General features: G+C 41.8%; 1 protein-coding gene across 1 annotated transcript in view; it reads left to right on the top strand.

Moving 5' to 3' along the window:
- LOC143281202 (coiled-coil domain-containing protein 170-like) overlaps positions 1-10268 on the top strand; it is a 26523-nt gene extending 16255 nt beyond the window's left edge. The window contains exons 11-15 of the mRNA XM_076586268.1: positions 957-1130; positions 2577-2711; positions 4118-4225; positions 5221-5457; positions 6562-10268. Of these exons, the coding sequence (XP_076442383.1) occupies positions 957-1130; positions 2577-2711; positions 4118-4225; positions 5221-5457; positions 6562-6843 (936 nt within the window). The 3' untranslated portion in view covers positions 6844-10268. The remainder of the gene's footprint in view (positions 1-956; positions 1131-2576; positions 2712-4117; positions 4226-5220; positions 5458-6561) is intronic.
- The last annotated feature ends 4009 nt before the right edge of the window (positions 10269-14277 follow it).

The raw sequence follows: 14277 nt of genomic DNA, 5'->3' as shown, positions 1-14277 counted from the left end.
TCAGATTGTCATTGAGGAGAGGAGATCGAAGCTGATAAAAATGTGTGAGTGTGCAGTGAGATCCTGAGAGGGGATCTTATTTGATAAATTTGAAAATACTGTACATAAATGTACTATTCATTTTGACTTTATACAGAGGTTTGAAACACTATTTCAGTGTACTATTCTTTTTATCATGTGTGTGTGTGTGTGTGTGTGTGTGTGTGTGTGTGTGTGTGTGTGTGTGTGTCTGTGTGTGCTATATGCGTGCATGTCAGATTGTCATTGAGGAGAGGAGTTCGAAGCTGATAAAGATGTGTGAGTGTGCATTGAGATCCAGAGATAAATTTGAAAGCACTGTATATAACCATACTATTGTTTTTGTATTTACACAGAGAGGTTTGAAGCACTATTTCAATGTACTATTCTTTTTATCATTATAACAGAGGTGTTTTTTCATTGTATCAGAGAGGTTTGAAAGTGCTGTACAAAATGTGCTATTATGTTTTGTTATTAATTATATCAGTGAGGTTTTGAAAGTGGAATATAAATGTACTATTGATTGACATAGAAGTTTCTAAATGCTACGTAAATGTACAATTGTTTTTCTTGTTATGACATAGAGGTTTGAAAGCGCTACACAAATGTACCAATGGCAGGTTCCTCGGATCATTGAGAAAAGAAGCCCTCTCTTGTGGCTGTGCAGGATGATTCTTGAACATAATATACCATTCTTATTCTTCTGATTAACTGTCGTTGTTGTTGTTGTTTTCATTATTATCATTATCATCATGATGACAAGCCAGTGGTGTTAGTGACAGGCCTCCTTGTGGCTGTGCAGGATGAATCTTGAGCTTGATGTACCATAATTATCATTAATATTAGTATTACTATCATTATCACCATTACTATCATCACCATCATGACGACAACCTAACGGTGTGCTGTGGTGCGGGTGCCCCGTGTGGTGGCTGCAGTACCTGCAGGGGCTTCAGAGGCTGGCGGAGATAATGAAGATGGACCAGGCCTCGCTGGACGTGGGTCTGGACATGGCTCTGGAGGCGCTGGTCTCCCGTGCTCAGCAGCTGGTCAGCCTGGAGGCAGACACTCTTGCTGAGCGAACCACGCAGATGTACAGTCTGAAGCGAAGGGTGGGTGTGGAGGGGGAGGCCGGGGGGGGCGGGGGGTGGGGGGATTGGGGAGGAGGGGGGAGGGGACGGGAGGATGTCCCGAGGCCTGATAAAGCACATTGAATTTTGCTGCTGCTTAGGCATCTGCCAAGCAGGTGTGGTGAAGTGTATACAGATTTGTCTTAATGCAGTGACACCTCCTTGAGAAAATGAAGCTGGGTGTTCCAGAATTTGGTTATTTTATTTTAATTTTTTATAATATAATCCAATGATGATTGGGGAGACGCTGCTGCTGCCATGGAGCGGTCCGTTTAGGTCTGGGACTACTTGACAAGGCTGTCTTCTTCTTCTGTCCATCCAGTAGTCTCAAGAACATAAGGGCAGCGCTGATAACCTGGCAACCAGTTCTCTTCATTTCTTCTTGTCTGTCTCAGGGTGTTGCTCAGTTTCAGGCCTGAGACCAGGGTGTACCCTCATGATTTTATCCTGACATCAACCAGGCTGAGAGATGCAAAAACCTGCGGCATTAGTCAGGAAATTTGAACAACACTCCCAAAGATGCATCCACGAAGTGTATGGCCCTTAGCTGTGTGATCCCAGTCTCCCCATTTGAGCCCAGAGCACAATGAAATCTGGGTAGGAACTGGCCATGAGCTAAAAAAAACAAAACCCCCAAAACCCACCTCTGATGGGGCTTGAACCTGTGTCCTCCCAGTCATCAGTCTACAGCACTAACCACTTTGCCACAGGGTTGGTGTGGTTTGTAGGGCTGGGTATACTGGTTCTGGTTTAGAAATCCAAACCAGTTTTTAACCTTAATTCAAAACTCATATTTTCACACCAGAACATGCGACAACTTTGGACTAATGCCAACATGCATTCATTCATTTTGGTGTTCTCTGCCTCCCCCTCACCCCTCCAGTACACACACACACACACGCACACTTACACACACACACACACACACACACACACACACACACGCACTCACACACACACACACACTCACTCACACATACACAGAGCAAAAGATATTTTAGCAACTTTGCCTCCAGTCCTAGAGAGTGAGAGAAAGAGAGAGTGTGTGTGTTTTCACTTGTATATTTAAAACAGAACTTGGTGTTTGGTGCGAATGATGGATAGACATCATTAGTTCAAAAAGAACTTTGACGTTTGAAATGAATAAAGTGAATAAGGGTTGTAGTGGGTTGAACTTGTCTTCTGCTTGTTTCAAAGGTAATCAGCTTCACCATGCTTAAATCATTTCTGGTGTATGAAAGTGTTTACACTTTTCTTTAAAAAAAAGAAAAAAAGAAGCAAAAAACCAAAAAAAATATGTGTGACGACTATCTATACTCTTTCGTTTTTGAGAAGAAAGGATGAAGAATAACTGATCCAACAATTTCTTCCTGTGCTATTTCACCACACAAACGATGGTGTTAACGGGTGGGGTCATTCTGCTCGCAGGTCAAAAGCCTGAAGGATCAGCTGGAGTCCAAAGAACTGCACATTGACCTTCTACGCAAGAAGCTGACGGCGCTGGAAGAGCGTGTTCACGGCAGAGTGGAGATGCAGAAACTGGCAGAGGCAGAGTCGCTGCAGGTCAGTGTTTGGGACACCAGTTTTCAGTTTCAGTTTCAGTTTTAAAGGCGGTGTCGAAGTGTGCAGACTGATCCATGTCCATACACACTACACTGAATGTTGTTCAGATAAAAAAAGATAATAAAAAGATGATTTTTTTTCATGAAAGCATTTTTGATTGCTCAAAACAATAACTAGCTGTGAGCAAAAAAAAAGAATACAAAGTGGAAGAGAGATAGAGAAAGAGAACAAAACATTATAAGAAATCACTCCAAATGTATGCACAGATGTGGTTATATACATGTACAGTAATCTTTCAATGATGTTAGATAGGATTACCATGGGTGCGACACAAGGAACTCAGCTGCATTGCCTTGCGCTGGTTGTGAACTGAATTGTTCATCTGATCATTGCAGCCTGTTTTCTACATGGACATGAAAAGGGAAGTTAAACTGAGCTGTTAGTGGCTGAGGAGTTGTTTCCCTTAAACTGAGCACTGCTGAGGCTAACAAACTGGTGGTTTTATTACGACACGTGTTTGGAGCCCATGAAATGCTGTACATTATTCAGCCAGACCATACAAAGGATTAACCTCTTGACTATTGCTAAATAGTATGATAGTCAGTGAAGGGCTGTCACCTTTATGAGATAAGACAGAAGCTTTCAGGTCAGGATGTCATTGAAGGGCTGTCACCTTTATGAGATAGTTCACAAGCTTACAGGTCAGGATGTCAGTCACCATTCGTTTCCTGGAGTTCTTGGGATTGCATAACTTACGTTCAGCAAAATCAGTTACACCACTTAAAAGTACACAAAGTGCACTTCATATTTGTGCCACACTGACCTCATTTCACCAAAGTCTAGCAGTCAAAAGATCAAAACTAGGATGCAATCCTTTGTTGTCATGCACGTGTGTATGTGTTTGTGTGTGTGTGTGTGTGTGTGTGTGTGTGTGTGTGTGTGTGTGTGTGTGTGTGTGTGTGTGTGTGTGTGTGTGTGTGTGTGTGTGTGTGCGTGCATGCATGCATGCATGTGTGTATGTATGTGTGTGTGTGTGTATGTATGTATGTATGTATGTATGTATGTATGTGTGTGTGTGTGTGTAAATGCATGTGTGTGTATGTATATGTATGTGTGGGTATGTATATGTATGTATGTGTGTGTGCTTGTGTGTGTGTGCTCGTGTGTGTGCGTGTATGTGTGTGTATATATGTGTGTGTGTGTGTGCCCATGCATGTGTGTGTGTGTGTGTGTGTGTGTGTGCCCATGCATGCATGTGTGTGTGTGTGTGTGTGTGTGTGTGTGTGTGCCCGTGCATATATGTGTGTGTAATATGTATGTGCATGTATATGTATGTATGTATGTGTGTGTGTGTGTATGTATATGTATGTATGCATGCATGAATGTGTGTGGTGTGTGGCGTACAGGTGAAGAAGCTGGAGGCCCTGGTGGCGCGGTACAAGGTGAAGCTGACTGATGCCAGGCAGGAGATCCAGAACCTGAAGGCACAGCTGCTGGGAACCACACAGCTCAAGGTGCTTGTCTGTTGTTGCCTTTATGTTGTTGTTATTATTATTGCTGTTGTCATTATTGTTATTATCATTGTCGTTATTGTTATTGTTGTTGTTGTTATTATCATTATGATGCCTACATTATTATTACTTAGCTACTGAGGCTTCTGCCAACACCATCCTCATCATCATTACCACCATCATCATCGTCATCATCACCACCATTATCATTACCACAACCACCATCACCACTACCATCATCACCATCATCATTGCCACCACAACCGCCAACAACAACCAAAACCACCATCACCACCACTACCACCACCGTCATTACCACTACCATTATTATCACCCACAACCACCATCACCACCACCAATGTCATCACCACTACCACCACCACAACCACCATCACAACCACCATATTCACCACAACCACTATCACCACCACCACCATCAAACATCACCACCACCACATCTTTACCATCATCGTCACTATACTACAACCACTATCAGCACTACCACCATCACCAACCACCATCACCACCTCCATCATTACCACAACCTCCATCATGACCACCACTACCATCACCGCCACCATCATTACCACCATCACTACTACCACCACCTCCATCACAGCTACCATCATTACAACCACCACCACCACCACCATCACCACCATCACCACCTCCATCACCACCACCATCACAACTACCATCATTACCACCATCACTACCACCACCACCATCACAACTACCATCACCATCACCACCTCCATCGCCACCACCATCTTTGCCACCAACACCACACTATCACCATTATCACCACCACCTCCATCACCAATCCACCACCATCACCATAATCACCACCACCACCACCATATCTTTACACCCACCATCATCACAACCACCACCACCAGTCCATCACCACCACCACCACGACAACCACCACAAGCACTACCACCCCCATTGCCATGCCACTACCTGACCAACATGTCTGCATACCCCTCACACCCCAGCTGCATACGCTGGAGCAGCGGAAGGAGGTGGAGGACCTGGCGAGCCAGGTGGAAGAGCTGGAAGACGTGCGGCGACAGCAGGCGGGGAAGCTGAGCGTGTTGAGAGAGGAGGCGGCCAGCACAGAGTCTGACCTCAAGGAGAAGCTGCTGGTGGCCGACAACGCTGTGCAGGCCCTGTCCAGTGAACTGCGCACCACCAAGAACGCCCTGGGAGACGTCAGGTGCAAGGAGAAACAGGTGACGAATATTGGATTGTGTATGTGGAGTGATGGCCTAGAGGTAACGCGTCCGCCTAGGAAGCGAGAGAGAATCTGAGTGCGCTGGTTCGAATCACGGCTCAGCTGTCGGTATTTTCTCTCCCTCCACTATACCTTGAGTGGTGGTCTGGACGCTAGTCATTCGGATGAGATGATAAACCGATGTCCCGTGTGCTAGCATGCACTTAGCGCACGTAAAAGAACCCATGGCAACAAAAGGGTTGTTCCTGGCAAAATTCTGTAGAAAAATCGACTTTGATAGGAAAAACAAACAAAGAAAAAAAAGAAAAAAAAAGGGTGGCACTGTAGTGTAGCAACACGCTCTCCCTGGAGAGAGCAGCCTGAATTTCACACAGAGAAATCTGTTATGACAAAAAGAAATACAAATACAAATACAAATGTTCTTACTGTTACTTTGTCTTACATACGTGTATCTCTTTGTGAACTATGCACCACCGAGATGGCACTGGACAACAGGTGACCAATGCCAAACTGTGTCATGTTTGTCCCAACTATTACTTTGTCTTTACATGTATTTCTTTGTGAACTACGCACCATCAAGAACGCTCTGGACGACCTAAAGTATTGGAGAAACAGGTGATGAATGCCAGGTTATGTTTGTTCCTACTACTGCTTTGTTTTACCTGTATTTCTTTGTGAGCTACACACCATTGAGAATGTGCTGGACAACCTCAAGTACAAGGAAAAACAGGTGACGAATGCCACATCATGTTTGTGTGTATATATATATATGTGTGTGTGTGTGTGTGTGTGTGTGTGTGTGTATACACACACATACACATAACAGGTGATTAATGCCACATCATGTTTGCTTGTAACATGTAATTATATATAACAGGTGACAAATGCCACATCGTGTTTGTTTATTCATGTTGTTATTTTTCATGTTTACCTTTTTTTTTTTTTTTTTTGCAAAAATTAAAATAGTTATTGAATTGAAACAAAAAAAAAAAAAAAATCAGTCTTGCTTAAAGTTTCAGCCATATTCATATATATATATATATAAATATATATATATATATATATATATATATATATATATATATAAATGTTTTGTTGACAGCTGTTGGATTTCCGTGGCGTGGTGTCACGCATGCTGGGCCTCGACCTTCACTCTCTGGCGGTTCCGGACTATGAGATTATCTCCCGGCTGGAGAAGCTGATCCAGGCCCACCACACCTCTGCCTTCACCGCCATTGGCCTGCAGGAAGCACTTGCCGATGCTGAAGATGGCCTGGTCTCTGACCTTGACATCGTTGACCCTGTCGTGCGACAGTCTCGTCTGCGGTGTCGACGCAGGGCGGCGCGAGTCCGGGCCCGCACACGTTCGCTTTCACCGGTGTGAGGGGAGTGGAAGTTGTTAGGCGAGCTTTTGAAAACCTGGTCTGCGGTCTTGGTATATGTGATTAGGGTTGTGTTTTGGTTGAAGGATCTCATGGTTTTGTGGTGGGTCGGGTGGGAAGTAAATGTAGTGACAGTTGTCTGTGGGAGGAACAGGTTCAGGTGATTTCCGAAGGAGGCAGAACTAATTCTGTGGACTTCTTCGAGCATTTTTCTCGAAGGTGTGCCTTTTTTCTGAACTGCCATTCATCTGAATATATTGTTACTTATTGTTACATTACACACACACATGCATGTGCACGCACACGCGTACTGCACACACACACAGCACACACACACACACACAACATCCACCATTCTCAGTACCACCACCACACCATACCACCAAGAATTTCACTTCTCCATCTCACTTCTCCAAAGAAATACTGTTAAGTGTTTAAGGAGAGGGATGGGACTGGTGGGAGGGGTACGCAGAAGGCTCAGTGAGAGGAACAGTACAAGCATCATTGTACACATGAAAAACATTGTTCCATATTCTTTGCATCAAAAGTTGATTTTCTTTTGTTTGTAGTTTGGGTGGGTGAAAGCGATTTGTGATAAAGAGTGATGTAATATTGGACTACTTTTCCATGAGTTATATAACTGGTAATTTCTGTTACATTTCTCTTGTACTTGTAAATTCTGATGTTTGAAATTCATCAGTCAAGTTGTTTTAGCTAATTCAGCCTGTGATATTGGATGTTTCTGAAGTACAAGAAAAAAGAACAAAGTAAAATTTTGAACCCAAATTTACTGAACATTGTTTTGTGTATATATTTTTCAATGAACCTTTTTTAAGAACCATTCCTTACGAAATACCATTTTGTTGAAAAGTTGATTCTTTTTCTTTAAATTTGGGTTTAATTTTTAAAATTTTTTTATGTATCTTTCAGGTACTCTTTATCCAGTTTAACTTATAAGATGAATAGTCAAGGATATATATCATGCATTTTTTAATTGGCACCCACAAAATATCATTGTATATATTTTGAAATAGATATAAAGACATTTAATCTGTAGGATGATATATTTAACAGATGTGGTGATGGGATGATTATATTGTAGATTAATTTTTTCTATATACCTATTGGCTTAGAAAATAATGAATTATTTATAGACATGTATGTATCCATGTTCAGTTTGAAGGAAGAATGTGGTTTTTTTCAATGAAAAATTAATCATGGGAATCATATATGTTGCCAACTGCATACATCAGTCATAAATATCAGTTGCATGATGTGAAAGTGCACGCAAGAAGACATACACACATGCACTCACACATATGCACACAGATCACCCAAATACACCCATACATATACTGACATTTATGTGCAACACCTAAATACAAGCAAGTTGAGCAACTTACATGCAGATGGGCACAGGTTTGCATGTTTATGATCCACACTTATGCAGGCTTGCACACTTTGACTTAACACTCTGACATCATTCATAACGAACAAACCAAGTCTCTTGTTTGGTATAAAGATAAATAAAATGTATGCTTTAACTGTTTACCTTTATTACATATTTTACTGCCGCTGAATTCTTAATGTCTTGTGGTGTGGTAGCTATGCGCTGGAACAGTTCTGCAGTCTTTCATTTATCTTTATGGAAATTTACTTTTTAACGCATATCATTTCATACACCTGATACTTTCTGAAGAAGGTAAAAGGTATTGCTTTTTTTTTTGGTATCTACAACACATGTCTTTATTCGTGGATATATTGTTTAAAATCATTTTTGTTTCATTTGTTTTGTTTATAATTTTGTAATCCAAACTTAAGCACTTTTAGTTTGCGTTACGACTGTCTTAAACAGGTCAGTCAGCCTGTCAGTGTATCATGTGCCATTATTTCACACAAAACTCTCTGCCAGTGTAATTAGCAGATGATGAAGTATAACTGACATATTGCAGTGTTGTTAAAACAGTTCATTTTAAACCACAGAGAAATAATGAGAATGGGGAAAGAGAGAACGCTATCTGAACCAAGAAGGCATGTCAATTTACCTCAGGTTGCAGGGAACAACAGAAACCATCCTATCTTCCTGCTTTCCCTCGCTGTCAGCAGATCAGGTCTCTGGGCAGCTGAGAATACATCGGAAAGGCTCATGCATCATTTTTTTTTTTTTTCAGGCACGTGGGAGTGAGATGCATGTATGCACAAGCCTTCGTTAGTGCCCATGGTTTTTAAGACTGTTTCATCATACCCATTTCTGAAAAGTGAGTGTGTTTTTAGCAGGGGTGAATTTTTAGCATACTTGTATAGCCTACAATATTTCAGTAATTGTGTCAACTGTGCCTTTCCCACAACAAGTGTGTGTTGGGCTTTGACATCATCATCAGTTATGATGTGGTGTCTTCTTCCTGCGTTTTGCTTTTTTGTGTGATTCCTGATTCTACGTTTTTACAAGGGGCATTTTGAGATGAGACCTGTGTACAGACAACATCTGATCAAAAGACAATCACCGCCTTACAATGCCTTTTGCCTCTAGGAAATGAGCAGCAACATTGGAAGAGTTCTATGCGTTACTGCTGACTCGAAATCCTTTCTTTCACTAGCCGTTTCAGTAATAATTGTGTTGATTATTTGTGTGTTATATTTTCAGTGGTTTTCATATAATCTTATCCAGATAGAATTATCAATGGGTTCATCTTTGACAAGCATTTTAAGGCAAGTGTTTAGTCAAGGTTTAGAACATTCCTATACTCGGTATTTAGTCAAGGTTTAGAACATTCCTATCCTCAGTATTTAGTCAAGGTTTAAAACATTCCCATCCTCCAGATGTTTGTTTTTCTCTTTCCAAAATCAGATTATATTATTCTGATTCACAACAGATTGGTCCAGTACAATGTACTAACTACTTGGGAGGAGTTCTGTGAAAGTAAATAAGAAACATAGAGTCTCTTATTTCATTTTCCTATTCATATGGCTAATGTACTTTGATTTTGTATTATGAGAACTATTATAATATATATCCCTCTCTTTTTTCTTTTCTTTTATATTTGATTAATATTGCTAATGAGTAATGCTGGTTGTTGTTTTTTTTTGATTGAAAAATCATTTACATGATTTTTGGTACAGATTCTTTCCAGCAGCTGACTTCATTTTGGAGTCTTGCTCAAACCCTCGAATGAAAGTGAAAAATTAAAGTGAAAAGAAAAAGTCTCTCCTTTCTCTGTCTCTCCACTGGACGAAGACAGGTTTATTTCCTGAAACGTTCCATCACCTTTTCATCTACGGATGGCCTAATCCCAATCCTGACATGGTCTGTCAACTTTCTTCACAAAGAAATACGTTTTCCACTTCTTGGTTGGAGCGGTTTTTTGCTTGAAAGACTCTGAGGAGTGCGTTGTCATTGAGAAAATTTATGTAAACAGGCTTTTCAGGGGGGGCTGCTTCCCTGTATCTTCAACAAGAGTCACTAAACGTATTTTCTTTTTTTTTTTTTCTCTTCTGTCCGTTGTACTTTGTTTTTCTTTGTCAGTTTATTCAGCTTTGAGTTTTTCTTGGTCTTTTAATTCAAACAGTGAAATAAGAGAAAACCTGAGTAGTGACCAAGGCATGTTATTTTTTTCTGTACTGCTCTGCACATTGCTGTGCATGCTTGTGTGTGTGTGTGTGTGTGTGTGTGTGTGCGCGCGTGTGCGTGTGATTACATTATTGATGCATGTATCATTGTAGGTGTACACACTGATAGAGTATGTTGTTTGTGAACCAAAGAAGAATTATATCCTTTTTTTTTTGTTATTTTTTGTTTTGTTAAGGGACTGGATAATTGAAATTGCTGTAATTCTGGCTGCATTAATTCTACATGAACGCCGGGACAGACAGACGGACACTCACGTTTTCCATCTGTCCATGACCGTAAAAGCATTCATACTAGATCTACGAACAAAACGGCAACGGAGAAATGGTACAACTCTTTGACTTTCAGGTCTAACGTCCTCGAGAAGTGATGAAAGTCTGACGGCGGTCATTTAATCAAAATGACATATTTAGAGCCCACATCTTTGTAACATAATATAGGCCTATACTAGCACCAACTATTATAAAATGAGTCATAAGTAAATAAAAGAGGTAAGAAAATAGGACAGAGAATTGGAGGATGAAAGGATGGGTTTTGTTGTTGTTTTTTTGTAGATCTAAAAATCGAGAGGTCGTTTTGTCATCCATTTCCATACTGCTGCAAAACGTTCTCGACAAAAACAAAACTTTCACAAAAACAAACTAAACAATAAATTATTAAATGAATAAATAAACGTGCTTGTATTATTCTGTAACAACAACAACAACAACAACATTAAAACGTGGAAGATGGAATGTTGTCCTTGGTCCTCCATGAACACTTTTCGGTCACCAATTGAGCAATGAACGATCACTTTGCTCGTTTTTCGATTGTCAGATCCCACGACAGTCGTCAGTTGTCGTCCGTGTTTGGCATGGGCGGGGATTTATTTATTTATTTTTTTAATGTTCCTTCCAAGAGTTGACAGAAAGCTCTGCTTTTCAGAGGGATTGTTATTTATGTGATGTTTTTGCAAGGACGTTGTGATAACTCTAATTCGAAAGAAGAAAGAAAGAACAAATGTACTCACATGCCATGCGTCATAACAAAGACTTAGTTGTCAGATCATAGTCATGCATACGTAATTTACATCTACCTGATGTTGAAAAATCGTATTATTAGCACAGTCAGTGTATTTCTTATTTTTACACTCGTTTGATCTGTGGCGAGTCTTGCTGGAGTATGTCATATATACTTTCCTATGAATGAATATCCATGTAATAGTAATCTAAGAATCTTCTTATAGATGCTAGAAATAAAACATGACTCCATTTACTAATTTGATTGTGTGTGTGTGTGTGTGTGTGTGTGTGTGTGTGTGTGTGTGTGTGTGTGTTAGTCAGTTACGGTGTGTGTGAGTGGGGGAGAGGGAACGAGTAATCGTAACAATATATCGCACAAATATACGCGCAACACACAAGCGCGAGCATGCACACACACACACACACACACACACACACACACACACCAAAACTTGCCAACCTTTCCGGCCCATAAGCCCCTCTACACCCCCATCTCCCCACACCCCTCCATTCTCGTGTGCACAACGCTGTCACACAAAATTACCGCTTGGATAAAACACTGACCACTGTTCTTATTTTATTACACACAAAAATTCGAACAGCTCAAACAATATCGATTTACAAAAGTCTAGCCCCCATCTTTAACTGCACACGTAAAAGTTCCGAATGCATGTTTAACATCGATTCAGTTTGTTGAATGCCAGGTTTACATGTGTGTACATGAATCATTTACGCAGAATCTTCTTCCCTGAAGTACATTACCACTGTTGTCTGTACTTGCACACATGACTCGTTTTAACAGAATAGAATGTTCAGGCATTGAATTCGATTAACAGTTTACTTCTTGTTGTTGTTTTTGTTCTTGCTTTTTGTTGTTTGTTTGTTTTGGGTTTTTGTTTGTTTGTTATTTTGTTTGCTTGTTGTTGTTGTTGTTATTGTTGTTTTCCCTCATATTGAACACACAAAACGTCTTTTGTCTTGTCTTTCCTTTGCTTTGTCATGTCTTGCTTTGACTCGTGTTATATATATATATATATATATATATATATATATATATATATATATAGAGAGAGAGAGAGAGAGAGAGAGAGTGTGTGTGTGCGTGCGTGCGTGTATATGTGTGCGTGTGTGTAATCTGTGCATGGAATACATTATCTACATACTGTCACGAACAACGCTTTCACAACTCCTGGTTCTTTTAGGTGCGCTCATAATGTGCCAGACAACTGGTGACACACAGGACGCTAAGTTTATCAAGGCATCTGAAAGACTTGAAAGGAGGCTCCAAGAAATTCGGTTAGGCGTTGGACTTGTGATTCAGTGTTCACCAGTGATCAGGGTTCGAGGCTGTGTTTCGGCATGGTGTTGTGTCCTTGGGAAAGGCACTTTACTCCGAATTTCCTCACTCCTCCGATCCAGGTGTGAATGGATACTTGACTTCGGTTGGGGCAGGTTGAAACGGCGGAGGGAGAGGATTAGGCCCCGCTTTCCTATTCTGAGCCACAAACATGGTGGATATGAATTTACTGCCCCAAAGGGAGGTAAAGACTATGGGCGCTTTAACCTTTTATCTTTTTTTTTCTCTTTTTTTTTTTTGACTCACTTGTGTAAACAAAGCGAGTCTATGTTTTACCCGGTGTTCGGTTGTGTGTGTGTGTGTGTGTGTGTGTGTCCGTGTCCGTGTCCGTGTGTCTGTGGTAAACTTTCGAAACGATACTCAAGCGCGTCTACCAGGGAACCGTCAGGCCCCACCTTGAGTACGGCTCAACAGCCTGGTCTACGGCAGCGAAGACCCACCAGCAGTCTCTGGATAGGGTCCAAAATCAAGCCCTACGGATCATCACCGGATCCATGCGATCCACACCAATCAAGGCCATGGAGGAGGTTACTGCCACACAACCCCTTGCACAAAGGAGAGACGCCAAAATCATGGTCCAAGCAGAAAAGTTCCAGTGCCTGCCTGATCATCCGATGAAGAAGAGGATGAACGGACTGACAAAGAACCGCCTCAAGCGCAGTAGCTTTATCCATGAAAGCAAGAGACTTGCCAGGGCGCACCGGGATGGTGTGCCTCCATCGACGCTTCCACTGAGTCCCAACGACCTGCCGCAGCCATGGAATGAAGACTCCACAAGTTTTCATATCTCAACATCAGTCCCTCAGGTCGCTCCAGGAGATTCTCAGGATGACACGGCCAAACGCACTCTGACACAAGCCATGATTGCTGAAAGGTACCCTGAAGAATCCTGGATTCACGTGTACACAGATGGCTCTGCAACCAACGCTGTTGCTGACGGAGGAGCAGGAGTGTACATGAAGTCTCCTGAGCACCACACATCCACAGCAAGGATACCCACAGGAAAGTACTGTTCAAACTACGCAGCTGAGGTTCAGGCGCTCATGCAGGCCGCTTCAATGGTTCACGACTCAGAGAGCGAATGCCCACAAGTTGTCTTTCTGACAGATGCGTTGTCTGTCCTGGAAGCCCTTGCAGGAGATAAACTTCCTCGTCTCAAGGAGAAACTACAAGAAGTTGCCCAGCAACGACGAGTAGTCCTGCAATGGGTTCCAGCCCACTGCGGAATTCCAGGCAACGAAATTGCGGACCAGCTCGCCAAACTCGGAGCGAAAGAAAGACAACCAAACAACAGTGTTAGCTTCGCTGAAAAGAAGACCCTTGTGAAGGCAGCACTGCGACCACAAGCCACAAGGGATGCATATCACGAGCTTGAACGCTGGCAGCAGGTAGCAATTATGCGCTTACGCACAGGACACTGCCGCCTCAACGCGCACATGTTCAAGAAGCTGAA

This window comes from Babylonia areolata, chromosome 4 (genome assembly GCF_041734735.1).
Source record: "Babylonia areolata isolate BAREFJ2019XMU chromosome 4, ASM4173473v1, whole genome shotgun sequence".
NCBI lineage: Eukaryota > Metazoa > Mollusca > Gastropoda > Neogastropoda > Buccinidae > Babylonia > Babylonia areolata.
This window is presented reverse-complemented; position numbering and strand designations above follow the sequence as displayed.